Source organism: Phalangium opilio, unplaced genomic scaffold (assembly GCF_054372755.1).
Source record: "Phalangium opilio isolate 3A_F unplaced genomic scaffold, DU_Popi_V2 ptg000011l_1, whole genome shotgun sequence".
NCBI lineage: Eukaryota > Metazoa > Arthropoda > Arachnida > Opiliones > Phalangiidae > Phalangium > Phalangium opilio.
This window is the reverse complement of record NW_028324147.1, coordinates 8115217-8143206: the sequence shown is the minus strand read 5'-3', so window position 1 is coordinate 8143206 and position 27990 is coordinate 8115217. Positions and strand designations below refer to the sequence as shown.

General features: G+C 38.5%; 3 protein-coding genes across 3 annotated transcripts; 1 reads left to right on the top strand and 2 right to left on the bottom strand.

Annotated features, from left to right (window-relative positions):
• Window positions 1–3760: 3760 nt before the first annotated feature.
• LOC149710205 (uncharacterized) lies at window positions 3761–4884 on the bottom strand. The gene is made up of 2 exons (XM_089856006.1): window positions 4736–4884; window positions 3761–4457 (listed from the first exon to the last, which is right to left on the bottom strand). Exons 1-2 carry the CDS (start codon window positions 4745–4747, stop codon window positions 3951–3953), a joined length of 519 nt encoding a protein of 172 aa, XP_089712132.1. The 5' UTR covers window positions 4748–4884; the 3' UTR covers window positions 3761–3950.
• Window positions 4885–8117: 3233 nt separating this feature from the next.
• On the bottom strand, window positions 8118–26434 carry LOC149710203 (centrosomal protein of 104 kDa). Its single transcript, XM_089860771.1, has 22 exons — window positions 26372–26434; window positions 26165–26265; window positions 24415–24506; window positions 17102–17183; window positions 16463–16601; window positions 16340–16399; window positions 16225–16244; window positions 15437–15546; window positions 13990–14045; window positions 13768–13923; window positions 13666–13699; window positions 13426–13591; window positions 13085–13346; window positions 12394–12623; window positions 12253–12325; window positions 12109–12174; window positions 11622–11746; window positions 10418–10619; window positions 10230–10321; window positions 9114–9361; window positions 8915–9046; window positions 8118–8211 (listed from the first exon to the last, which is right to left on the bottom strand). Exons 1-22 carry the CDS (start codon window positions 26432–26434, stop codon window positions 8162–8164), a joined length of 2559 nt encoding a protein of 852 aa, XP_089716897.1. The 3' UTR covers window positions 8118–8161.
• Window positions 19598–23758, top strand: LOC149710204 (sulfotransferase ssu-1-like). The gene is made up of 4 exons (XM_089860277.1): window positions 19598–19693; window positions 20584–20870; window positions 21763–22132; window positions 23106–23758. The coding sequence occupies exons 2-4, from the start codon at window positions 20593–20595 to the stop codon at window positions 23322–23324; spliced, it is 867 nt and encodes a 288-aa protein (XP_089716403.1). The 5' UTR covers window positions 19598–19693; window positions 20584–20592; the 3' UTR covers window positions 23325–23758.
• Window positions 26435–27990: the final 1556 nt, after the last annotated feature.

The following is a 27990-nucleotide window of genomic DNA, read 5'->3' as shown; positions in this document are numbered from 1 at the left end:
AACCTCCAAAGTTGGGTGTAATTATGGTGGGATGGGGGGGCAAATAGGACTATAACATAGTCAAAGGACACCCCCATATCTCTAGTAGAACCACAGTTATGAGCCTTCAAAGTTGGGTGTAATTATGGTGGGATGGGGGGCAAATAGGACTATAACATAGTCAAAGGACACCCCCATATCTCTAGTAGAACCAGAGATATGAACCTCCAAAGTTGTGTGTAATTATGGTGGGATGGGGGGCCAAATAGGACTATAACATAGTCAAAGGACACCCCCATATCTCTACTAGAACCATAGTTATGAGCCTTCAAAGTTGGGTGTAATTATGGTGGGATGGGGGGGCAAATAGGACTATAACATAGTCAAAGGACACCCCCATATCTCTAGTAGAACCAGAGATATGAACCTCCAAAGTTGTGTGTAATTATGGTGGGATGGGGGGCCAAATAGGACTATAACATAGTCAAAGGACACCCCCATATCTCTACTAGAACCATAGTTATGAGCCTTCAAAGTTGGGTGTAATTATGGTGGGATGGGGGGGCAAATAGGACTATAACATAGTCAAAGGACACCCCATATCTCTAGTAGAACCAGAGTTATGAGCCTTCAAAGTTGGGTGTAATTATGGTGGGATGGGGGGCAAATAGGACTATAACATAGTCAAAGGACACCCAATATCTCTAGTAGAACCACAGTTATGAGCCTTCAAAGTTGGGTGTAATTATGGTGGGATGGGGGGACAAATAGGACTATAACATAGTCAAAGGACACCCAATATCTCTAGTAGAACCACAGTTATGAGCCTTCAAAGTTGGGTGTAATTATGGTGGGATGGAGGGGGGGGGCAAATAGGTCTATAACATACTCAAAGGACAAAAACGACTTAACTCCTTTGACTAGAAAATTTATAGGACATTGTCCACTAGAGTGTGCAAAGATAGTATCGCGTGTTCATGGTTAAGCTATCAAAACTTTGGGAAAATTTATTGGTCAAACCGGCCAGTGACCCCCTTAGTTTTTAAAAATAGTATGGAACATTTTAAAATGTTATTGGACAATGTGTCCTGTGCTTATTTCCGGCCCTAGACACCCATATTTACACCAATAGATTTGTTAATTGAAAACATTTTAGAGAGCTACAGTTACTTAAAAACATCACTTCGGTGTTAATACACCTGCCGTTAAAGGTTTTCTACTCGCTTCAGTTAAGGGCAATATACAGCCAATAACCAAAGCAACAAAAGTGCATTAGTTATTTAGAACTATGGAGTTCCAAATAACTACCATTATGTTTGGTAACCAATATATAAAATCAATTAAGGCTATGTTTTCTTCAAACAGACAATGGTCGTAATTAACAAACCTATTTTCCACGTTAAACGATACATTTTCCATTTGTAAGGCTTAATTTCCATTTGGTTGCGATAAAATTTTGGTATTTAATCTAAATTAACACTTATAAATAAAATATTTACCTGGAAAGATCTCTTTCTGAATAGGCTATGGCTTCTGGCAAGTGGCAAACGCAGCAACGCCCCCAAAGACAAAGGATTAAGCCTTGGTCGTAATTAACAAACGTATTTGGCACGGTAAACCATACATTTTCTACTTGCAACGCTTAATTCCCGATCGGTAGCAATAAAACTTTGGTATTTAATCCAAATTAACCCTTAAAATATAAATAAAATCACCCTTAAAATATAAAATCAAAATATTTACCAGCAAAGATCGGACAGAAAATCGCAGCGGCCACTTCTAACGGAAAACGACCCCAAAAATAACCCAGAATGATTAGGGTTATTGGCTGCAAACACGGACCGCTAGATGGCGCTGCTGAAGTTAGGTAGACTTCAAAATATGGCGGGAGCGTGCGTTTCAATTTTATTGTTTCTATTTTCCAATAAAATTAATAATTTAATTAATTATAATTTACTAATGTCTTCTAAACAGCCCAAAACACTTTTCTCCACTTTTAAAAAGTGGTACTGGAGTTTATGGATTCCTATAGCTGGAAAAACCACCCTATAAATTTGTTTGTCTAATAGGTCGAAACCTGAAATCCTATGACAGTTAATTAATTTTACAGGGGACCCTGTTTTACGTTGACCAAAAGTTCTGAAATGAAATGTGTTATATATTCCAAAATCTTTGTTTGTTTTTGGCCTAATTATTCCTGTTCTTAATTAGAAAATTTGTAAAATAAAAATAGTATGTAGAAAGAAGATGCTATAGGTTTAGCCGCCCCTTAAATAGGGTGTCCTGTAAGAATAATCTGGTTGGAATACGCGTCAAAACGCTATCAGAAATTCCACCTAAAATGGTGCAATCGCAAGAGATGCGAGTCTTCCCTCCAATAATGACAATGGTCAATAATACTAAGGCTAGTTTCCCCAAGATGTGTGCTAGCTTCAAACGTTACAGCAAAAGTGTTCCTTGGTTTCTTGAAGTAAAGCTAATTAATTATGGGCTAGACAATCTGGCTGTATAATCTAATACTTTTTAAAAGGCATGTTTTGGACAAGGAGGATGAGATTGGGTTTTTTATCTTGGAAAACGGTTATAAGTACCAGAAGTGAGATGAGACTAGAAGTGAAGGGCTCTAGCATTGATAGTAGATCCTGGCACTAGTGAACAAATTTGAGGATTTTATGCCGCTTCCCACGCGCCTACACTACTGAGAAAAAAATTGGTCGAGTTCCAAAAACATTTCCTACCCCCTTCCCCTCAACCTAAAGCGGCGGAACACGGACGCGGCTCCTTGAATCTAGTTCGGCTGTCTACCACCGCGAGCGTCTCACGTTTTGGAGGGAAAATTCAGAAACCGCTACTAGAGGGCCCAACCGCTCTTGTGTTATCAAGAATTTTCACTTTCGCCGAGTGAAGTACTTCTGGTCTCATCTCACTTCTGTAAGTACTGAATTTACAATTTTGATATTGGAAATTAATTTTTATTAAAAAACTCTATCGACTCTAAAAGCTTGAATCCTTTTTAGAATAATAAAACACGTCTAAACACAAGTCTCATTAAAATTTCAGGTCAAAATCAATTAGAACTTTCAGCTTCTTTACTTTTGTGTCTTTACACGTTTCTTATTCTCACCAACTTAGAAATTTTATAATGGGACCAGTAAAAAAAATAATTAATGCAAGGGTCACTGGTCCCAAGGACCAGTTTAATAATTCCAACATGAGGGGTCACTGGTCCCGAGGACCACTAACAAAATCCACCTTATTTCCAGCCCTGGTCACTGGCACCAGGAAACCATCAAAACACGTGAATTGTTCGCAGTTACCTTCGATTGGGCAAATGAGTTGTTAGTTTATTATAAGCTAGATTCAGTTACCTTCTTTTGAAACCATATCGACCCAATTGGCCCTTCCAAAAGTTAAGACAAGATGGCCCAAGGACTGGCTCATAATAGTAGCCACATCGTACCGTACTTAAGAGGCCTACAGATAATTTTTGTGAGTAGCCCCTCGATGCGCTTCCTCTAGCTGTGCTAAAATTATTACCCTTAATCGTAAATAGACAGGTACCATGATTTGATCTGCTTTGACGTGCATTGCTAATGTGACGTGGCTTGCTATGTTCTCGAATTCTCTTATCTAATAGACAAACTATGCGATAGAACACCGCATTCAAAGGGAGTAAAGGTTATGATCTAAATAGATTAGCCCAAGAAAATTTGGCTTTAGAGAATGATGTCAAACCTTTGTCGATAATTGAATAAAATGGCAATATTTAGAATTGGTACGACATATAATTTATTGTTTTTGAAGACTTATTACTGGGAAAAATAATTACAATAATTAAATGTACATATATAAATTAATTAACTTTGTTAAGAAATCACATGGTTTGCGCTACTACGCGATTACATAATGATATAACCACGTACTTAGCGCGCGATTTGAGTTGATGTTGTTAACTTATAACAGAATTAAATTTAACCGATGATCTTGGCGGCTCCATAACCTCCGTATCCGTATCCGAGACCAGCGTGTCCGATGGCTCCGTATCCGAGTCCAGCGTGTCCGATGGCTCCGTATCCGAGACCCAAACCGTTGATACCGGCGATACCAGCTCCGTATCCGAGACCCAAACCGTTAATACCGGCGATACCAGCTCCGTAACCGAGACCCAAACCAGCGACTCCGTAAGGAGCGGCGGCAATACCGGCACCGTATCCGAGAGCGGCGATGGGGGCGGCGGCAGCGGTGACGAGACCTCCTTGGGTCAAACGACCTTGAACGGCGGCAACTTGTCCTTGGGCGGCAGCGTAAGCTCCTTGTTTGGCGGCGATGACTCCTTGGGCGGCGGCAACGCGACCTTGAGCGGCGGCGATGGGTCCGGTAACATCGACGGTGGTCACTCCGTAACCGAGACCGGCGTGGCCAAGACCAACGACTCCGGCGGAAGCGGAAGTAGCCAAAGCTACGAGAGCAACGAGAACCTGCAAAGGGAAGAAGCCCATTCGATTAACGACGAGGTCGGAAAACTTTCGTTCTTGTTTCTCATGATATATAAACTATCCTACGTTGTAAAAAGATCTCAAGCTTTCGAAAGAAAAGCTTCAAGCTTTTTAAACAAATCCTAAACTTTCTTTCATACCTCTATCTAAATTTTACTAGTCCATTAGTAAGCTAAGTAAATTCACTTAGATACGGTTAAATATGTTTTGAATATTAAAAGTCTTCAATAGATTGCAAAATAAGTAAAATGGTTTCTTACCAAAGCGTTCATGATGAAATTTGAGGATTGGTATCGACGGGTGATACGAATGGAGGTAAGGAGCGAATATGATTTTGTTTACGGAGAGAGTTGTCTTTTTATACCCAGAAATTCAAACAGTTGTATTCTCTCAAAAAGCAGTCAGGAATGATTAAAAATGCCCAGCCCAAATAAATTATAATACAACACTTGCCGTCCTTCGATTCAAAACAAAAATTAACTAGTTAGAACATTTCGCGGCCAACACACCCCCCACCACATCCCCAGATCTTTAGGGCAAACCCACCTAACGCCTAACTTCACCTTGCACCAGTTTCAAGCCTTTATGTTTACGAGACCACAAATTCTTTATTATCGCATTTTCCCAATAACGACTGACGTTGTTTAATAATATATTAATTTGTGTACCGTTAGATAGGATCACGCGCGCCACGAGAAACACCCACAAAACCTTGGGAGCCTTCAGATACACCCAACTAAAACACGTAGGGATTTTACGTTTTCAGGTTCACGTTTCATTTGGCAAGCATTTCTCAAATAATTAATTTTATTTTTTTTATGGTCATTTAATTTAAAATGGCCAACGTTCTAACGGAACTTTCTTCAATGCGAACCACACTTTTTTAATAGGAAATTAGTTGTCGCTTAGTGGGGACATTTCAGCCGAGGGTGACTAGTAACCTAATGTCCATATCAAAGGTTCGCTCATGCGAACCGACTTTTAATATTTCAAAAGCGTGTTTAATTTATAAGTAATTGATAAAAGGAAAGTTATTTACAACGCACTTCCCTTGGCTGATGAAATCCGTTTTAATTACGATTAGATTGATAATTGATTAAATTATTTCTAAATAGAGAATGTTTAATTTCGATTGAGATGTTTTGAACGATTAAACCATATTTAAAATGTTTACATTCAGAGTAAATTGTTTAGATTCCAAGAAAAATATTTAAAATGTTTAGATTCAGACACTGACCTCCTCTTGTAAATGGTATCGATCCTCCTAGTCTGAATGTATTGAATAATTCGCTAATAGATTCTTTAAATTGTGATTATATTAATAAATTCACCATTAGATTCGTTAAATTCGCTATTAGATTCGTTAAATTCGCTATTTGATTCGTTAAATTCGCTATTAGATTCGTTAAATTCGCTATTAGATTCGTTAAATTCGCTATTAGATTCGTTAAATTGTAATTATATATTAGTTAATTCGCTAATAGATTTGTTAAATTATGATTATATTGATTAATTCGCTATTAGATTCGTAAAATTGTCATTATATTGATTAATTCACTATTAAAATCGATAGACTGTGATTAAATGGATTAATGCCGTATTTCATAGGCTGCTAGCAATCCACCACCATGGAAAAAAATGTATAAGGATATCTAGCTAGAAGGAAAAATCCTTCCTCCCTCATTTAAAACTGCTGCATGGAAAATACCAATTATAAACGACATCAAAGATGCATGGTATCATGATTTCAACATTTAAATAATTTAGCATTTTTTCTAACACATGGCCCTCGAATACATCGTGCACACATAGGTGCCGAGTGTCCCGTGTCCGCCGGAGGTGATTTGACCCCTCCACCCCTTCCTTGACCTCTCAACTACACCTCATTTTCTACCCAGGTCCATCGCATTAATCGTAACCTTTGCGAGAACCCTTCTAGAGGCCCAATTGCATTGAATTGTTTCAAAAATATAAATAACGTCTAGAATTTTCTCGAAAACAAAAAACAAACACATTCATCCTAGCATTCCCAAATACGGAAATACTTATTCTATTCTAGATTCGTTTCGAAATCCTAAATCTTCGGCCTATTTAATTTAGTTGACCTTGATGCCAACGCTTGGTTAAATATTTCCTAGGGTTAATTTCTTTATATGGCAAGGTCTTACATTCTTAATCTAAATATTTTCCTCTCTTAAATGAAGTATTCTATCAAGCATTCTCGTATACCGGTTCCCGGTATCAGACGGTAACACTTACAACATCAATTATTATTTAGAAGTCCCCTCCTCTCCCATGATTTTTACTTTTATTTCTCTAAAATACCGGTTTCAAGGGCGCTGGCTAGAGCGAGAGCGAAATTGCGCCCTACAGCCATTTCGTAGGCCATAGCGTTCCCTTTTTTCCAGTTGAAAAAATTACAATCAACTTTTGGAAACGTATACGCTACGCCTTGACGATAATTGGGAAGGTGTCCAAACGACTATTTCAAGTTTATTAATTGTTTCTTTTAATTACGCTTGATATATTTTTAGGATGCGTAATATACTTGGAAAACTAAGAATATAGCTTAAATATGAAGAGAGGGTGGTGTTTAGTTGATTACACGTCCTCCTATAGTTGAAAATAGACCTTTTGATAACATTTGAATAATCATCTATATCTATGTAAATCAAAGTCCTGACTGATAATCAACGCCCAGCCCAAACCGCTTGCCCTAGAAGGCAGAAAATTTGCAGGAACGTTACTCATAAGTAGTAGGTACGTATTAAGAACAGACTTTTCCAAACCGCCGCCATTTTAATAAATGGCGCCTAGAAATGTAAAAAATCTTCTCTATGCAACAAAGTCCGAGCGTTTCAACCAATTTCGCAGATATTTAGTACACTGGTTTCCTTTAACCTATAGACGGGCTGATTGGTCTTTTGAGTTCGATTTGTTGCCATCTTTTTAAATGGCGGCCAGAAATTTAAAAACACTTCTTTATGGAATAATGTCCGCATGAAAAGTAATAAAAAATGTCCCGACGGGCTGACGGGCAACGCCGAGTGCCTTCGCTCCTAGGGTGCTACAAAAATATTAGTCATCAGTAAAATCTACCCATTCTTTATACCATTTTGATTGAAGTTCTTATTACACGCGAGCCACGCCGCGGGTAACAGCTAGTTTATTAATAAAAATAAAAATAAATAGCTAGGTTGAATTTAAGAAAATATAAGTGGGGAAAGTCTTCCATTCGACTTTGAAAGGTAATCGTTTGATTTCCCCAAGCTATGTAGCCCTCGTTCAATTTGAAGGTTTCTAACTGGATTTTTTGACAGGCCCAATTTACATCAATAGAACTATAAGTTCATAAGATATGTTCCATAAGTTTGTCACAGGTTACTGAGAGCTTGTCATGAAGTGACTTAGGTCATATATTCTCTGATGAGGGGTGGTCAGGGGCTTAGAACAGACTAAATAGGAAGATGGACTGCAAAATTATCCGAGTGTAGTCAATACTCACTTGTCGTTCTCGAACTAGCTCTCAGTAAGTCTATAACATTACGAAGTACAGGTAGTGTCATACTTATGCAACATATCTTATAAACCAATGAGATCGAGCGAAAATAGGCTTAGCGTCGACAAAACCAACACAAAATATTTTCGATAAAAAATGTTTATCTATATTTACACTTTTTACAAATTCATTGGTTTCTTCTCACGACTGCCGTACGAGTTCTTGATTTCGTTTCAGCTAAATTAATTAAGTAAGAAATAGATTCAGATTCACAATTTGTCCAAAAACGTGTATCAGCTTAGATGTTCGCCACTTCAATTTTGTTAAGACGGAATTTCACAATAACTTGTATGACTTAAGCTTAAAACAAATTACTGGTCACGTGATTTCCCTAAAAGTTGACTTTCCATACGAACCCCAAGCGAAAACTGGAGTTCGTAAGGTAAGTCAACTTGTAGAGGAATCACGTGACCCGCGTTTTCCTTTAACTTGTAACCAAAATTGTAAATTAAGGGTAATTTTTCTCAGATCAAACTTGACAGATCATAAATCTAGCATAGAGTGCTAACAAGAAGCTATATCTAGTTTACTAGGGAGAAGGTATAAATTCGCCACATTTCTAGCTTTATCTCCAGTCCAAACGTAGGTCCGGAGTGTTAATCCCCACCTATAAATTACAACCAGCATCTCATTGGTTCTTAAAAACTCACGTCAGCGCGACGCGAATGACGAAAGTTGCGTATTTTCCGATTGAGGAGAGGCGAAATAGCCCTGCCTCCTTTTACGCCCCCCCTTGTATATTGAAAGGGGACTGGGACTATGGCGCGCGAATACTTAGGCATCTTAAACCTTCTCCCTCTTAAACTAGATATCCCTTCTTGGTGCTATGTTTTCGTACAAGTTTTTCAGTCAATTTCTTACAATAACAAACGTCATTTACCAATTGGATGGTTCCTAGGATTGGCGTTACAAAATGGTCGTTCCATAATATGCTGTCTCCAGCCGTCATCCCAAGGTGGGATATCTCGATGACACAACGGACACCGATTGGCCACGTACTCTGGCTTAGCGGCTTCAAGTAAAATAATTCGTTATTTAATCTCCTTGGTTTTAATTGTTTAAAATCTAAATTTACTTACGAAGGCATTGTCCCGAACGGAAATGCTGCGTTAGTTGAGCGGATGGTACGGCTTCCATGCATCTCGGACACTGTTTCATCGTATGACGCAAATCACACTCCCCTAGTAAGTGTTCCGTCAGGTTTGATATTTCGACTATCATCTTGCAATTCTTGCATTTGCTCAACATGGGACAATCCTTCCAAAAATGAATGTCTAAACCTTCTGCCAGGATGTTTGGATTTCGCGTCTTGCAGAAAATGCAAAAGCTAGAAGAATATAGACACAAAAGTATCATAAGTAAACGATAGCAACGTTGCTTGGGGATAGTTTGTTAGCAATCACAATCATAATAGATTACAAGTTGAACATGGTTTTGTCCACAACAATGAACATTTTTATCACCCATGATGCCTAAGCCCCTTAGGATACTTAAGGCTACAGAGATGTGAGATTAGCGTAATTTTTATAAATGGTAATTTACCGATAAGTAACCGGTGAATCACGGATTCAAATTTTTGGAAAAATAAATTATTGGTAATTTATTTTTTAGGCCATTCTAATTGGCGGACAAGGTGCAGCACCAAGAAGTCTCGCCCCCTGGTGTAATAACACCTAGTCTTAAAGCTATGTACACGTTCTTGCGAATGACTAGCTAATGTCAAAAGTATATAGAATAAAAACAAAAAGTACATTTCATTAACAATTCCCTGTCTTTGGCTGTAGACGACACATAAACTGAGATGCAAACTTCCCTCCGCTCAACCCCCTACACGAACTAACCAATCGGAGAAGAGCTTGACGTCATAGGTTTGTAGAAAGTAGTATATGATACTGGCGTTCCAAACGTTAATTTTTGGTACTAGAGCTAGCATTATGATCCTATTCACGGCTTGATCTCTGTGGCACGGTCGGGAAGGTAATCAAACGCAGAGGGGGGTCGACATTATTCTAGGATAAGAGAGGGCTTCTCATATTACACGGCGTGAGCAAGTTTCAACGAAGTGTACTTTTTGTTTTTATATTTATGTACTTTTGTCTTTTACTAATATCATGTTGAAGTTGAACTGGATCTGGCTGCCCAGAAACCCAGAGCCACTTCAACCAAACTTTCTAAGATAAAGTCTTCAAACTTACTTGTCGTGTTCCTCGAAATCGTCAAAGTAATTATTCTCCTTGAGCGATAACGTTGATCTTACGGAAGACGTTCTAGCTCTCGATGCTTTACCCTATAATATTTAAAAAGTTACAACATAATTCCAATCAATATTTATCAAAAAAATTAAGATGAGTTCTGTAACACCTATAGTTGACATTGTTTATACCTGGTCATCGAGTCTTTCTAGTTCTTGCAGTAGATGAACGTAAGGCGGTCTACCTCCCGGTTCTGGTATCATAGGCAATATAGAGTCTCCAACTTGAATGTACAGGGTGAGAATAATTCTTTCAGCCGCTTCCCGGACTGGTGAGGAATGATGTTCGAGGGCCCGCAACGAAAAGGTCATGACGCTACTCGTGGAAAGCCAACTGAAATTTGAATAAAGACAATTGTTTACGTTCAAGCACAAGTTTTTGTATGATATGTTCCAATAGTAACACTTCCTAAACTTCGTAATGTTACTGTCATACCAGGAATGCATACAGCTAATTGGAATCATTGTGTCCCATATCTTCCATATGCAGGGTTTGTAGGCCGGGCTTGAGTATTTCGTCAAGCCTCATAATTCTGATATGGCGTCTTTCTAATTGCGATTTCATAGGTTGGTAGCAACACGAGTGCCCAAGGTACAAAGAGCAAGGAGATAGATTATTCGCGAGTTAAAATTCATCATACCAGGGATAGATTTAATTTTAGAAGTAGGAATGGAGAACAGAGGAATGTAGGCACGCATCAAAGTCCCGGATCCCCTTCCACGGGACGGAGGAGTATGAAAGAAGAGGCGGGTCATAGCGACAGAGGTAAAAGGGAATTACGTATTTTTCGCCGTCCCCGTCAGCAACGTCATCATAACGTAGTTTAAGTGAGCCAATAAGATAATTTAAACTTTTCGTTACGTGTTGGAGGGAGGGGCTCTATACTGGGCTATGAGTCGGACTGAAGTAAATACTAACCGTTCTCCATTCCTGCTTCTAAAATTACATCTATCCCTGCTTTAAGCTTTACTTTTCGTTACGTGTTGGAGGGAGGGGCTCTAGACTGGGCTAACCGTTCTCCATTCCTACTTCAAAGATTAAATCTATCCCTGATCATACATAATGTTTAGTCTAGCTCTTCCCACAATGATTCCAATTAGCTATATGTATTCCTCGTCATATACTGATAACTAGTTCGAGAACTACGCGGTTTTGCCGTCTACCTCTCTAGTCGATATTAAATTATTGGAACAGCTCTCCAGGCGTCGCTTTTCAATTTAATTTGTGACATTTCAAGACTAGCTCTCAGTACGTAACAAGCGTCAAACTTATGGAACATGTCATGGTTGAATTCAAAATAGGCGTTTAGTAATTATAAGCGTCAAAATAACGTACGGTGTGCTTTGGACATGAAATCGATGAAGTAGTTTCTCGACCAGAATACATCTACCTTCACTCTCGTTCGCGTTAGTTTGACTATCGAAAGGTTTCAAGACCAACATTGGTATTAGGTTCGTGTCCTGTGGCGCGTAGAGGAAACGGTTATTTTACAATGAATTGAATCAACACAGTATAAGCAAGAAGCGATATCTAGTTTACTAGGGAGAAATTATAAGATGCCTAAGTATTCGCGCGCCATAGTCCCAGTCCCCCTTTCAAAATATAAGGGGGAATGTAAAGGGAGGCCGGGCTATTTCGCCTCTCCTCGTCGGAAAACACGTAATTTTCGTCATTCGAGTCGCGCTGACGTGAGTTTTCAAGAGCTAATGAGATGCTGGTTGTAATTTAGAGGCGGGGATTAACTCCGGACCTACGTTTGGACTGGAGGTAAAGCTAGAAATGTGGCGAATTTATACCTTCTCCCTAGTAAACAACAACTCACCTGGATAATCCTATTTGAACTTAAAATAATTAAACTGTTAATGGCGATCTGTTTAATCCTAGGATTCTGAGAAAATAAAACGATTATGGTTTAATTAAAGGAAAGTTGTGCTAGGTAATTAGGTTTGTAATTAAAAGTAATTACCGAATCCCCTACTCTAGCGAGAATCCATTCGATAACAGAATGAGCCGATTCAACAAGTTCTTCTCGAGTAACCCTGAAGATTCATACGGTTAATCAAATATAAGCAATTAACGAAAGCAACAGCGTTACAAGTGCAAGTACCTGTTGATCAGTAGGTATTTTGTGTAGAGATAGTCCGCGATTTCTGTTGTCACGGAAAAAACCGAGAAAACCTTATCTTTAAACATTATTTGAAGCACGGCGTCTGTGGCTCTAAGAACTTGACTGGGATTGTATCTGGCTCGAGATTCTCGATACGAACTCAAGAATTGCAAAACTCCTCGAAGGGCTAATTCGCGTTGAGCGAAGCTTTTTGACAGCAACTTTTCAATCTAGATTGAAATACGTTACTTTTATCAGAAGGGGATACTCCAAGAAGGATAACACTCTGTATCCTCTTAATACTTTAGTTATGTAACATGATTTTTCCCAGGCTCCCACTTTTTGTTCACTATTAGGCCCATCAAACTTCAGATGGGCATCGCACCGTGCTAGGATGAATTCTATAACTGTTTGGTACTAAATCCTCAGCAATCAACCCACAAACCTTGATTGTCTTGACGTGGGACAAAAATCCACATGCGCATGCGCCTTGACAAATAGTTAAGCGCTAATAGATCAATGATGAGGGAACTATATATCGCGTATGTGATTCGGTTTAGTAACCTTGCTCCAAATATTGGGAGTGATGTAGGGAAGAATCATGATACAATTACCCCGCTTGGTGGTACACTTCTCTTGAACAGAATTTTTATTGATGGGCCTACTATTGATAATTATTTTAATAACTTACTAATGGAAGACCGAAGACTAGTTTGGACAATTCCGGTATGGAAGCAATATCAGGCAATTTCTTATTATTAGCGGGTTGACTTGGTGTTTGAGGTAAAGCAACTGGCTTGTTGATGGAAGATTTGTTGATGTTGCGATTGATCGAATTTGAGCTAACTGGTTTCGTGGATGAAATGGCGGGAATAGGTACTGGCACGTGATTGGATGGAATGACTGGAATCGGTACTGGCACGTGATTGGATAAATCTCGCGGAGAACTCTTTCTATAATTAATAATAAGACATGTTTAAACTTCAGTTCGCTGTATTTAATTTTAAGATATTTAGGTAACTTTAAGCATACTTTCTTAAGGTGGGTATGACCATATCGTCGTAATTTTCGTAGGCGGTCTTCTTTTCCTGTTGAGTCTTTCTGGAAATCGGTGGCGTCGGTGACTTTATTGGAACCGGAGCCAATGGTGATGCCTTCTTGGGAGGTGGCGTTGAGAGTCGCCGTGGTTTAGATAGCTCTAGAGTGATTAAATTCAACTTTATTTCCAATTAAAAATATCGAAAGTACGTGATTAAATTGATTGTTCATTACCTGTTATTGGGGAACCTAGTTTAGGTGTAAAATCCTTCCAGAAACATTTAAAATAATTTTATTAATTGAGGAAAAAAAGGTACGTATTACAAGTTCACTTACCTTGCGCATGCCCAGTAACTCAACGACGTGAAGTTTCTGATAAGATTGTACTCTTAGTTTGTCCATCTGTTCCTTCTTCAATCTGGCTTTATCGTAATTTTCGGCGTCCACAGCTAGTTGTTTGTCAATCTCCAATTTTCCCAACTTTTCTCCAACCTTCATCGAACATTATGTACGTTTCATCAATCAATGTCTTACTTGTCTTGGAGGTATAATATTTACCATTTGAAGTTGTACCATGGTGTCTTTGACTCGCGTTGCTAAGTCAAAATTTTCTTCTATAAATATAAAAGAAGTTGATAACATTTAACTTGGAAGTATTTTACTCCAGTAATTCATCGCTGTTCCATACTACTCTCAAAGCGACGTGATGGAAGTATTTAGATCGCCTAACGTGATCCGAATATCAATGACCAATTGTTAACGACTCAAGCAATAAGCCTCTTCGATGTAACGTTACTTCCATCCCGCTTTTCGGCGCCTGTCTGTAGGCGTTTTGGATCAACCTACTTGCATGTCCCGATACTGAGGGTTGCCAACCCCCATTTTTGCATCGAAAAGGCTTATTAAGACATGCCGTTTAGTTACTCCATGAAGCATAATAAAACTCATGATAAACGAATATAAAATCTGAACTACAGGATACTCCTACGTCACCAGGGAAACTCACTAAGTAGGATACTATTCTGGAAAACTGCAAGGTACAAAGAGCGTAGCGCATAACTCGTTCACTTAGCTCATGCTTCGTTCGCGATCATGTTGGTAGTAATAACGTTAGTAACATTAGCAGGGAACGACAATATACAGTTTTTTGAAACAGGGGACAGTGTATATTTTGCCTATCCCGAGAATTACCTATTAGACCCTATAGAGTATTCAACTCAACATGGGAGCTATCCGAGGATTTCTCAATGTCAGTGCACAGTTGAAAAAAACCTTTTTAAACTCTTCGTGGACCTTGGAGGAGAGAGGGAAGATGGAGTTTAATCTTCATAACTATATCGAAGCGTCTAAATCCCCACCACCAAGGGCAACGAAGTTATCCCAGCCTCCTCGGCGTTGTGGTAGGGTTGTACGGTACGATAATGCCAACAATGCCCCTTGTGTCTTAAACAAGAAGCCAATTCATTAGAACTATCTTCTATTTTTAAATGGAGAGAACAATCAAAGGTAGGGGAGTGCGCAAGGTAGTCTGGGTGACTTTCATTGCCTCGCATGGCTCACAGATATTTTTACTCCACCTCACCTCTTTCCTCCTAGTGTGGACTACAGATAGAGTGCTGTCAGAAGCGCCGGTGTGACGTCACCCATGCTGTTTTCCCATAAAGATAAAACGGTAACTGTCATGGCCGCCCATTGCTAAAGGCAGACTCGTGACGTTTAACCTTGGATCTGACGTCACAACTGACAACACTCTATAAGTAACGTTCTTTTTCCGCGAGGGCGCTGACCGGTGTTTACTAATAAATTCACGGAGAGAGATTTGATTCAAGCATGTGCCTTGAGCTAAAAACTTCCGACATAAAGTCTATTCGCTTCTGATAATAGGACACGTGGTATTAGAGACAGTGCGTGGTTCAATCGTTTTCAATAACAATAATGGTTGACGCGTTTCCTCCCAAAGTAGTTGTCCCATAAGTGTAAGCAAACAAACGATTACTATCATTACCAGAAATAGCTTGGTTCTTCTTTTCTTCTAACTTTCGGATCAATAACCTGACTTCTTTGTCCAAGTACATTTCGAAGGCGATGTCGTCGAAGACTGATGGCTTCTCTTTCCTGACATACACGCGAGGAATGACAAATAAGAAAATTTCGATCAATAAGCAATGAATAATTTTCCGGGTATAAAAATACAGAAGGGTTTTGGTTTAAAAGAAAGTCTTGAGAAAAATTAAGCGAGCTTTTCGTCCATGAAAAGGTTGCACCAATGAAAATTACACATGCTTTTCGACGCGTACAAGATCTGTTTAAACTTATAGCAATTTAAAAGTCACGAACGTATAGGGCACTACACTTTGTCGTACACGTTTTTCCAGTTAGTTTCTTAAATCAGATATGTTCCATAAGTATGACACTACCCATACTTCGTAATGCTAGTTCGAGAACGACAAGTGAGAATAGACTACACGCAGTTTTGCAGTCCATCTTCCTATTTAGCCTGTACCAAGCCTTTGACAGTGCCTCAAAAGGCTTTGCTTTACGAGAATCTATGACCTACGTCACTTCATGACAAGCTCCAGTTTGTAACCAGTGACAAACTTATGGAACATACCTTATGAACTTATAGAGGGGCTAATCACTCTCTTGTTCCCTATACAAGCAATCATTTTAACATTGTCAAGGGCAGGGATTTTAACGATTACTCCTAATTCCTTTAGTAACAGTAATAGGTACAGAGTGTACACGGATTACTCTGGGTGGTTGGCCCCTCACTTAATCTATGAATAACTTTACCTCCAAGATCGAACTTCCAGCTGCGTTAAAAACGAATAAGGTATTGTTACACGTATAAATATCAAATAGCGTGTTAGCTATTTAGTCAAATATAGTTAAATTGAGCGTATCTTACGTCAGAGTCGTCAGGGCCAGTGGATTTAAGACCAATTACGTTGATGGCCACGATACCAACCTTAATGAGCCGTAAAATGGTTTAAAACGTTTACCAAAGTTCAAAGTGAGTTTAAAACTTTACTTGGTTGCATAAATTGAGCCTGTTAATATAGCTTTGATGAAGCACCATCCTTAGAAACGAGCCTATAGCGTCCGTTAAAATTGATTTCAACTCTCGAGCTTTATAGTCTGTTGTGGTATTATCCGATAGAATAACTTCGCTATTTTGGTAATTTGCATAATCAAGAACAAGAATCGCGAGTAATATTAAATCAGGGATATATGTAATTTTAGAAGCAGGAATGGAGAACGGTTAGTATTTACTCCAGTCCGACTCATAGCCCAATATAGAGCCCCTCCCTCCAACACGTAACGAAAAGTTTAAATTATCTTATTGGCTCACTTAAGCTACGTTTTGATGAGGTTGCTGACGGGGACGGCTAAAAATACGTAATCCCTTTTTACCTCTGTCGCTATTACCGCCTCTTCTTTCATACCCCCCCCCTTTCGGGACTTTGACGCGCGCCCTGATTACTCTGTTCTCCATTCCTGCTTCTAAAATTAAATCTATCCCTGATTAAATATATACAAAATTTTAGCATAAATTTATGTCCCTAAAATATATGTATGATAAAAAATCCTAGATTTTATTTATGACAAAAGATTTAGTAACTATCAAATTAAGATTCATTAAGTAGTGTTCAGAAGTGAATTAACTTACCCAAGCCTAAGCCACTGAATATTTCTCGCAGCTCCCAAAACACCTTTCGGAACGTCTCCGGTGTACAGTTCAATTTTGGTTGCTAATGAAAAATTACCAAAACAAATTAGAGGGGTCATTAATAAATAGAGATACCCCTTTAACAAAAACAAAAGAATTTTTCGGTGTCATGGTTTGACTTTGTTTATCTCTACATAAACTAGTATAACTCCTTCCTACACTAGCGCACTGGTCTCCCCCAACCTCAATTATACAGAGTGTTTAGTATATCAAAAATCAAGGGATGTTCTTTTAGTGATTTTGAGTCGAAACTGTTCTATGACACTTTGCAGTCCTTGTCACTATTTTTCAAGTTAACATTGGAGTATTTTACGGATGACCCCTTAAATTTAATTAGCACTGTCTTTCAGTTTCTTAATTTAACATTAATTTAAGGGCTCATCCGTGTCAAACACTCCAATCATAACCCGAAAACGTGTCCCTTAATGCAAAATGTCATAGAAAATTTTCGACTCAAAACCGCCCAAAAGAACACGCCCCATAATTTGTCATGGACTTTGCAAAAACACCCTGTATAGGCTTACAGATTCCATTAACGAACCCTGTTCCTTCCACTTAATAATTAATTTCTTTCAGAAACACAAACAAACTATAAGGTTAAATACCCGTAAACTAAAAAATTAACCATATGCCAAGTATAATTTTACCTAGAGTGCCACCTTAACTTGACGAAAAGTTCCCCTCAATCATACCGTGATGTAGACACTACGCCATAACGATATGATAATACATTAAGATAAGCAAAAAGCGTTCAGTTGATATAAAACAGAAATTTTTACCATGGATGCCACATCATTATAAAATTTCAACCGACAACAACAGCACACTTTTTTAATAGTTCAAGTTCAGTTTTTAATAATGAAATTATTTTGCAAAGATAACAAACAGTCGTTTTCAGACGCGGCTGATCAAAACTACTTTCTTTCCTATGAGATTTTACAAATACGTATTCGTACGCTTAAGCTTTCCCTATTCTATCAAGCGTGTTTCAAGTCAACTTGATTTAAACATTGTATATGGAAAACTAATTGAAATTTCGTCTCATACAACACGCGATGATTGTTTTCAAGGTAGGAGCAGTTTTTACTATACACCTGTAATTAAAAGTGGTAGTTGAAATAAATATGTATACCTGTACTTTCAAGTCACGCAATTTTAGAGTAGGGACTTCCGCGTCGTGACAAGGAGAAAGACGACTTACTTCACTTATTTTATATTTTAAATAAAATACTCTTCGTTTAATGGACTAAAAAACGTCTTGATGACCAACGTCCAACAAAACAAAATATATTGCCTGAAGAATTAGTGATGGTAATTTGTTAGTACTCATTTTGAACTAATTTTTGCCGTTGTAGGGTAGTGCGCTTTTAAAATTTAAATCATAATTCTATTTGCATAAGTATCGGTCTGTCATAGAGGCTTATAGCATTGGCATTGTTTAAGCGAGACAATATTATAGAGGCTACTGCGCCATCTATATTTGAAAGTTACTAATCCAATTTCCAAACCGGAACAGAATTATAGACCCTTCCTTGGTCTAGTCGGGTTTCCGTTTCCAGCAAAATAAAAAACGCCATTTCGGTAATTTAGGGTAATTTATTTTTTCAGTTGTATATAGCCTATTAAACCACGTTGAATTGTCAGCGCTTTATACCTAGATTAACTGTTCTAAACAGCGCTAACGAATGGGAAATTATGGTAAAACTGGACACCGAAGTAAAATGGGATAAGTTTTAGTCTCTGGCAGTCTAGTACACTTGGTTCGACTCTGAGTGCCAAAATTTGGAAACCTTTTGGTAATTTAGAACGGGAATTTAAAGTTAAATTACCATTGTAAAATTACGGTATGATACAAATCGGTAATTACCGACACCGAGTGCACAGGCTTTTCACTATAGAGTGCTGTCAGAAGCGCCGGTGTGACGTCACCCATGCTGTTTTCCCATAAAGAAAAAACGGTAACTGTCATGGCCGCCCATTGCTAAATGCAGACTCGTGACGTTTAACCTTGGATCTGACGTCACAACTGACAGCACTCTATTACGTAGGCACGGAAAATTACCATTGTACAATTACGATATGATATAAATCGGTAATTTCGGCGGTATTTGGTAAATTACCAGACAAACAGGCCTTGTATTATAACGTAGGCACTGTTAACTCATTTGTAAAACAATTTTGTAAACAACCAAATAAAGACACCTAGCTTGACATTAGAATTAAATATTCAAGGCGTAAAATCATTATTTGTGTTTACGGAAATGTATATCAATTCTGGCAAAACATTGTAAGATACAATTAAGTTTTATCTTCATTGTTAAAATTATTTCGAAAGAGTTTGTAATTGTAGAGGCCTTTAACAGCGGCTTGGATACTTGCCAAAAATAAATGTATAAGTTTTGGGAACTGAGTAAACTAATATCACTCGAGCTTTCGATAAAAGGAGTAGGCGTTTACGCCACAAATAGGTTATCGTATTCGCATTCGTCGTAACAGACTACAGTATATTGGATTTCATCAACCAACTGCTTGGTAAAATATTTCAATTATTAATTATTGGGTTTCGTTCTCGTTTTTTCTTTTAATTAAAAGGATGTAATTTAATAAGTGTATGTAATAATATTCCTTTCAACTTCCGCTATAACGGAAATTCATAACGTTGTCCTTGGTCTCAAAGAAAACAGTACTGTAATAGAAGGATATGTACATTGCACGGATATTGCGCGCTGTATGGTTCTCTCTTCGTTTCCGGCTGCCTTTGATTGGTTTGATTTTTGTATTGGCTGGCTCCAAACCGGAAATTGAGGGGGAACACGTTTGGTCGTAATTTTTATCGAACTTACCAACCTTCTATTCCAGTACAAAATTCTCGGGTTTAAAGAGTTTTGCAATAATATTTTCCAACAAGATGGTCAAACACACGTTGATAGTTTCACCTTTTTATAAATGCTTTATTAAGTTCAACAGAAATACGTTAATTTCGCGAATCTTAGCTTTTCCCCCGAATGAAAGTTCTCTATAGGACAACATTCGACTCTAGGTCAATTAATTCACTCAACGCAAAGAGAACGCTTGTTTACATTCGGGTTCGACGGTCATAGGTAGCGGGAATCTCGGCACAGCTCGATAGCTAAGTCAATATCACGTGGTTTTTAAGTTCAAATACATTATGCATGACCTCAAGGGTGACGCTTTTTACACGTGTTCCCCTTTAATTCAATCAGAAAGGCCCAGAAAATGACAGTCTGTTAAAGCAGAAGAAATCAATGTATTTCTTTAGTACAGCCAGAACAGCTCAAATGCAAGGGCGTATTTGTTCGTCAAAACTATCAAAATATCTACGTCAGGCTTATCAATTCTTTAGTGAAAATTATATAGAAGCACTGCTCTTATATTCATGACATTTCGTCACTAATTTCTAGGTCAAAGTCATGTCAACTGGTAAAAAGCCTACCTACGCCGTGTACGATGACATACGATTACCGGTTCTATTTCCGGAATCTAGTTACCGTTACACGTTAGATTACGAGCCCAATCCCGGTGATTTATTCTTTGTCGGATACCCAAAATGCGGAAATACTTGGATCATGCATATCACCTATCTGTTAACCCATAATTTACAAGAAATATCCGATGGCAAGCAGCTTCACACTGAAATACCGTTCATGGAATTCGAAGGGAAGGATATCGAGAGGTTCCCACCACCCAGGTAAATCAAGAATTAATACAAATCGGGGTCGGGGTCACAAAAATTATCAAAGAAATAGTTAAATTTCTTCGTATTTGGAAATTAACTTATTTATTAATAACAGCAGAAGTGGTATGATACTAGAAGTATTGAGCTAACCAAATTCTTCACTCGGCATTAGTGAAAAGACTTGATAAAACATAAACGGTTGGCCCTCTAGTGGCGGTTTCTGAAATTTCCCCTCCAAAACGTGAGACGCTCGCGGTGGTAGACGGCCGAACTAGATTCAAGGAGCAGGGTCCGTGTTTCGCCGCTTTAGGTTGAGGGGAAGGGGGTAAGAAATGTTTTTGGAACTCGACCAATTTTTTTCTCTCCGCGATGGAAGCGGCATAAAATCCTCAAATTTGTTCACTAGTGCCAGGATCTACTATCAATGCTAGAGCCCTTCACTTCTAGTCTCATACCACTTCTGATAACAGGGATAGGTTTAATTTTAGAAATGGGAATGGAGAACAGAATAATGTGGGCGCGAGTCAAAGTCCCGGACCCCCTTCCAAGTTCCACGGGACGGGGGAGTATGAAAGAAGAGGCGGGTCATAGCGACAGAGGTAAAAAGGAATTACGTATTTTTCGCCGGGGGTCAAAAACGTAGTTTAAGTGAGCCAATAAGATAATTTAAACTTTTCGTTACGTGTTAGAGGGAAGGGCTCTACATTGGGCTATGAGTCGGACTGAAGTAAATACAAACCGTTCTCCATTCCTACTTCTAAAATTAAATCTATCCCTGTTTATATATAATGAACTTATGGTTAAGTTATGTCCGATTAGGACGTTAGGTATAGTTTTTCTCCACCCTTGAAGATCGTAATTTTGGGGTACTCTGTTTTAGTAATGTTTTCCCTTGAAAATACAGACAACTAAAGACTCATCTTCCCTGCAACTACATCAAGTACAGTCCCGACGCAAAGTACATTTACGCTTCTCGAAACCCGAAGGATTGTTGCGTGTCTTTCTATCACCACACCAAGGGTTTTGTACAAGACTACAATTTTGCCGATGGCACCTTTGACGACTTTTTCGAATGCTTCCTGGCCGGGGAATTGGATAACAATGACTATTTCGATCACATTCTGTCGTATTGGCCTCACGTTAACGATCCCAATTTTCTGCTAATGACCTATGAAAGCATGAAGCTGGACACGCCAGCCGCTGTCGTAAAACTTGGTGAATTTCTAGGAGGAAACGCGGCGAATTTGGTGAAAGATGAGGCCAATATTGAAAGAGTAAGTTGAACACAATTATTATTTGACATCAATATTGATTGATGTCAAAATCATTAAGTTATAGCTAAAGTTCATAGATGAAAACAAAAAGTAAACCTCGTTTATAGTTCCCTACCTTCCTCCTCTCAACCCCTACACGAACCAACCAATCAAAGAAGAGTTTTATAAGGTTAAAGGTTTCTAGAAATAGTACTCTGTGGTCATGGACGAACCAATACTGAAGGACGGATGGTAGGGGGAGAAAGTTGAAAAATAGTTGTTAATTCGCCTTCTAGCGGCAGATAGTAGCAAACCGGATAGTAGGGGGCTTATGGGGGAATCAACGTTCTAAAGAGGGAAGCATCTTAAGTCTTATTTTGTCTAGACACGGAGTCTTTATCGTATAACGATAAAGACTCAGTGGTCTAGATGGCGATAGCTTTTTCCGGGATTTGACAGGGTATTTTTCATAACCCCCCCTCCATTTTGGGGCTGAAAAGGGGGAAATAAGCTTAACATTGGTTGTTCAGTCGCTTAGTAGGGGGCTCTATGGGCTGCCCTCGTTCTTTCAGTATTGGTTCGTCCATGCTGTGGTGGTGATCCAAACTAGAGCTGGCAGAAGCTACAATATTGAGCCTTTTCACACGCTTTCGATGTGCTACGGTGGTGAAGGTAATCACACACAGAGGGGGGTCGGCACTATTCTGAAGGTAAAGGGGGGATTTTTAATATTACACGGCGCGAGCAAGATTCAATGAAGTATACTTTTTACTTTTATTTATGAACCTTTGCTTATATCGCATTCCATTTACCGTCTGAAAACAGTTTGGTAATTTACCGTTAACTTACTAATGTAAAATTACGGATAATTTACGACGGTATTTGGTAAATTACCGACACACATGCACATCTCTAGTATCACTCTGAAAAACTTATAATCGCTTTAGATACAAACCGATAATCCTTAATTAACGCAATTGCACGATAAATACAGATTCTGAAAATCACGGACTTTAACAAAATGAAGAAAGAACCAGCAAAGTTTCAATTTGATGACGAAAATTATGGAGGCTTCTTTCGTAAAGGAGTCGTTGGTGATTGGAAGAATTATTTCACCGCTGATCAAAATAACCGACTTATGAAAAAATTTCACGAGAAACTAAAGGGTACCGATATTGCAAAGTTATGGGAAGGAATTCCAGGCATTTTATAGAAAGTCCCTCAATGCTAATTTCTAACATATTGCAAGTTAAGTCATACAAGGGTGTTTTTGCAAAGACCATCAAAAATTATGGGGCTTGTGATTTCGAGTCGAAAATCATCTGATCTTTTGCCGTCCGAGGCACCATTTTCGAGTTATGATTGGTGTGTTTGACGGATGACCCCTTAATTAAATTAGAAATCATTGTCTTTCAGTTTCTTAACTAAATTTAAGGAGTCGTCCGTAAAATACTCCAACCTTCATTTGAAAACGGTCACCTGGACACCAAAATCATGTTATAGAACATTTTCGACTCCAAAGCGCCCAAAGAAAACTACCCATAATTTTTGATGGTCTTTGCAAAAACACCCTTGTATTATTTGTTGATTTTTTATTTGTAAAACAAATTTCATACGGGTCGTGTATGATTAAAAGGAATATATTTTTTCAAATTATTGCAATTTTTTCAAATTATTAACACCGATTGTAAATCGAGGCATTACCCCCTAAATGAAATTAGAAATCATTGTCTTTCAGTTTATTAATTAACTTTAAGGTGTCATCCGTAAAATACTCATATCTTAACTTGAAAACACTGGCCCGTCGGAAAAATGTCGTCAAACATTTTCTACTCAAAATCGCCTAAAGAACATCTCTCCTTATTCAATCTCACCAAGAAGTTATATCAGTATCTCAGAGAGAAGGTATAAGATGCCTTTGTATTCGCGCGCCATAGTCCCATTCCCCCTTTCAAAATACAAGGGGGGACGTAAAAGGAGGCGCCGGGCTATTTCGCCTCTCCTCAGTCGGAAAATATGACTGTAATTTTCGTCACTCGCGTCGTCGCGCTGACGTGAGTTTTCAAGAACCAATGAGATGCTGGTTGTAATTTAGAGACGGGGATTGACTCCGGACTACGTTTGGACTGGAGATAAAGCTGGAAATCTGGCGAATTTATACCTTCTCTCTGAGATACTAGATATAACTTCTTGATCTCACTTTATGTGCTAGACTTTAAAATGATAAATTGGGCTTTTATCGCGTCGAAATTTTGCCTCCCAAAGCTAGTCTACAGTAACTCAATAAATAAAATCATAATTACCTATTAAATATTGGTGGGACAGAAACTGAATTTTGGACACCCGACACCTTGCTTCGAGTTGAAACACAATTTCCTGGGGATAATGGCAAAACCTGCGAAAAATTGAACTATAAATTATTAAAATGTCTTATACACTCACTATCCGTGGTTGAGAAAATTTAACCAAAAATGTGTAACCAGCAAACGCTGCGATACACGTTTAGGAGCGAGTTATATGTTCGATTTTTTAATTAGAACCCTGAATGCACCAAAGAACTATACCTATATGGCGGCGTGATACAAAACAATGCATTTCTTTAAGCCACGTGCACTGAGGCAGCCATTTAAATGACCCCATTTCGGAAATAACAACCTTTTTAACGATCTTACCCGAGCGAGCAATAACGTAAACTGCATTGCACATTGATTTAAAGGAAAAGTACACCCTAATTTTTATTTTCCCAGCAACAATATATAAAATAATTATTATTTTAAATTAAAACCAGTATTAAGGAAAATATTAGTAGTTAACTTAATGTATAAGAGCCTAAGAGTTACAATATACTGTGAAGCAGACAACGTCGGGGTATAAAATTCTGTTGGACGACTAATACCAGAAGGAGATAATAGAAGGATGACGTTAGTTATGTAACATGATTCTTCCCAGGCTCACTTCTTTTGTATGCTCTCCTGCTCATCAAACTTTAGATGGGTAACTATGGCACCGTGGGGTGAATTCTATAACTGTTTGGTTTTTACTAAATCCTCAGCAATCAACCCTGCACAAACCTTGATTGTCTTGACGTGGGTCAAAAATCCACAAGCACATGCACCTTGGCAAATAGTGCTAATAGAGAAATGATGAGGGAACTATTTATCGCGTTTGTGATTTGGTTTAGTAACCTTGTTATAATAAATGTTCTGATGTCGGGAAGAATCATGTTACAATTACCCCGCTTTGTGGTAGATACACTTCTCTCGAAGAGAAGTATTATATACTTTTGCTAATACCAACTGGTGACCTTTCCTCCTGTCTAGATCTTCCTAAGTTAACTTAATTGAGTGTATAATCTTTAAAATTTCAAATGGATACATGTTATCAATATTGCCTATTAAATGATCTTAAGTTAGGAATAAAAAAAATGCTCTAGGATAGCCCTTTCCTTAAAGGCGTGCGATATGGGAATAAAAGCTGAACGGACCTCAAATGTATAATCAATTCTAACCATTTACTTTGAATCGCAAGAAAGCGATTTAACGATAACTGAAGCATATTTTGGTTAAGGTTAGGAATAGAATTTTCTAACCAATATGTTAAATTTAATTAGTTAGTCACAAGTTTATAAAAGCTAATTGCGCAGTGACGTTTGTCAGAGTTACACGTAACGCTAAGCCTGGTGACTTGCTCTCAGCCTCTCGCCATGGATAATTATAAATACTAAGGTAAGTAAATTTATACATATCCATGGTCTCACAGAATACAACAGGGAGATTTATTAGCCGAAATGGGTCCTAGCGTATTGTCAATTCTATATAATTGGGACAAAGTTTGAGGGCATATGGGACCGCCCCTTCAGTTGCTAACTACCTCGTATCTGCAGGTGGTGACTTATACCAACTCCATTTCTGTCACCATGCACCTATGCGAACCACAAATACTAATGTGGACCCTTTGAACTATTCTCTAACAACATAAATGACCACTGAGAATAATTACATGTGCTTTTATAAGCCATTTCCTATACCCTTCATCGTATAAACAAGAACTCACCTTGGCGACTGCCATCCTTTAACGGCTGGTCCGTGAACATTCAATTCACTAGCTGGATAGTCTTCATCTTCCCCCGTCACTTGTACGACACAGAAATTCACCTTTCCCAAAGCCAGCGTTAACGTTTCCTGTTACCTGAAGTACTTAACGGGGCTCGCGACCATCGGCGCGAGAGTGTAAAGACCTCTATGACGCGCGCGAACCAACCACGTCCACTCTTTCATCGACAATGTATGTACGGGGACAGGTTAAGTTCGGTCGCGTTGCCATGGGAACCTATTGCCACAAACACACACTTTCCCTATTCGTTGGACAACTTAAAATATACATAGATATTGAAAGTAGGCATCTCGTTAAATGGCAAGTAAACAAAAACGAGAGGCCTCCTTTCGCGTGTCTTCGACCCGGAAAAGAACATACAGAGGCCTTTTGACTAATTGTGGTTCCGTATTTTGGGGACTGTCCGGTCCAACTATAAACTCAATGAATTAAACAATTCCTAAACTAGGTTGAAAGTTATTTTTGGCTCTTCAATACTTTTTTATCTCGTATTACTTCCTATATTAATGGTGTTTTCCTGTTCCAGTGAAGTATAACTTTAATGGAGTGATAATGAATGTTTTACTTGTAGTACACTGCACTCATGTTTGGTCTCATTTTATATTACTCTATGGTGATGGTAGACTTTTTGCAGTCCATCTAAATGCGCCACCATTTGTTTAGTGGCGTCTGTTAAATCGAACCTACCTTACCCTTACCTATCTCAACCTCTGAGAATTCAACCAATCCAGTAGGGGTAAGAGGTTCTGGCTAGCAGACGCCCCTAAACCAAGGGTGGCACAGTAGTTTTTATGACTTATTAAATGCAAATTATTTTGTAATAAGAGCTCATTTACTTTTTTAAAAATTCCCCTTCATGTTTAGAAAAAAGCCGTTCTTTTAAGGTATAATGTTACGTTACATGACCTTTTCCATTAAGTAGACATTTTACACGAACTAAGTACGCCTTTGGCCTAATTTCAAAAGCCTAATTAAAATACACACGCGATCTCCCTAAGCTTAAAGAGTTTATGTCATTAGCGCTGAACAGCCTTTTTCGAGCACGTTTTTCGGTCAATTCCATAAACTTCTTGAAAATAATAATAATAAAAGTGCATGACAATAGACCATTCCATTAATTCCAAAAAGGAAGCAAACACCACAGGGGCGTCGCCAAGAAGCCCCGCTAGAGACAGTGCGAGTCGGCTAGCTTCCAGCATGTACAGTGAACTCGGACTCCGTCTGGCGTTGCCTCTTGCAGGGATGAAAATAACCTAAGAGGGCGCCTTCCACCTGTGTGTTGGTTTCTCTGCAAGGAATTCAAGGAATGGTTTATAAGTTTCTCCTGTCTATGTAGCGTAGGTACTTAACCTTTCATTCAGCAATGCAAAAACTACTATTATGTCGCTTACTTTCCCTCTATAATTCTTCAAGTTTCAATTGCTAATTTAAAAGGGAGTTTACAGTCCATGGTGGCCAACCTTTCCAGCTAAAGGGCCAAATTCGAATAATCGAACTATGTCGCTTGGCACAAGTTTCAGTTTTAAAAATTAATATCACAGTAATAGATCGTTTACACACATGGAGGATTCATAGCATTTACACCACAAGGTAGGGATGTCAAAAACCGCCCGGTTTAACCGAAAACCGGATTTTTCAATCCCGGAGCACCGGTTTTTTCCGGTTTTTTAATTCTTCGGTTTTAACCGGTTTTTTAAAATTAAAACCGAAAACCGAAACGGTTTTTTTTAATTCACAGAATTAAAAGTTTTCCATTTTCGTCACTT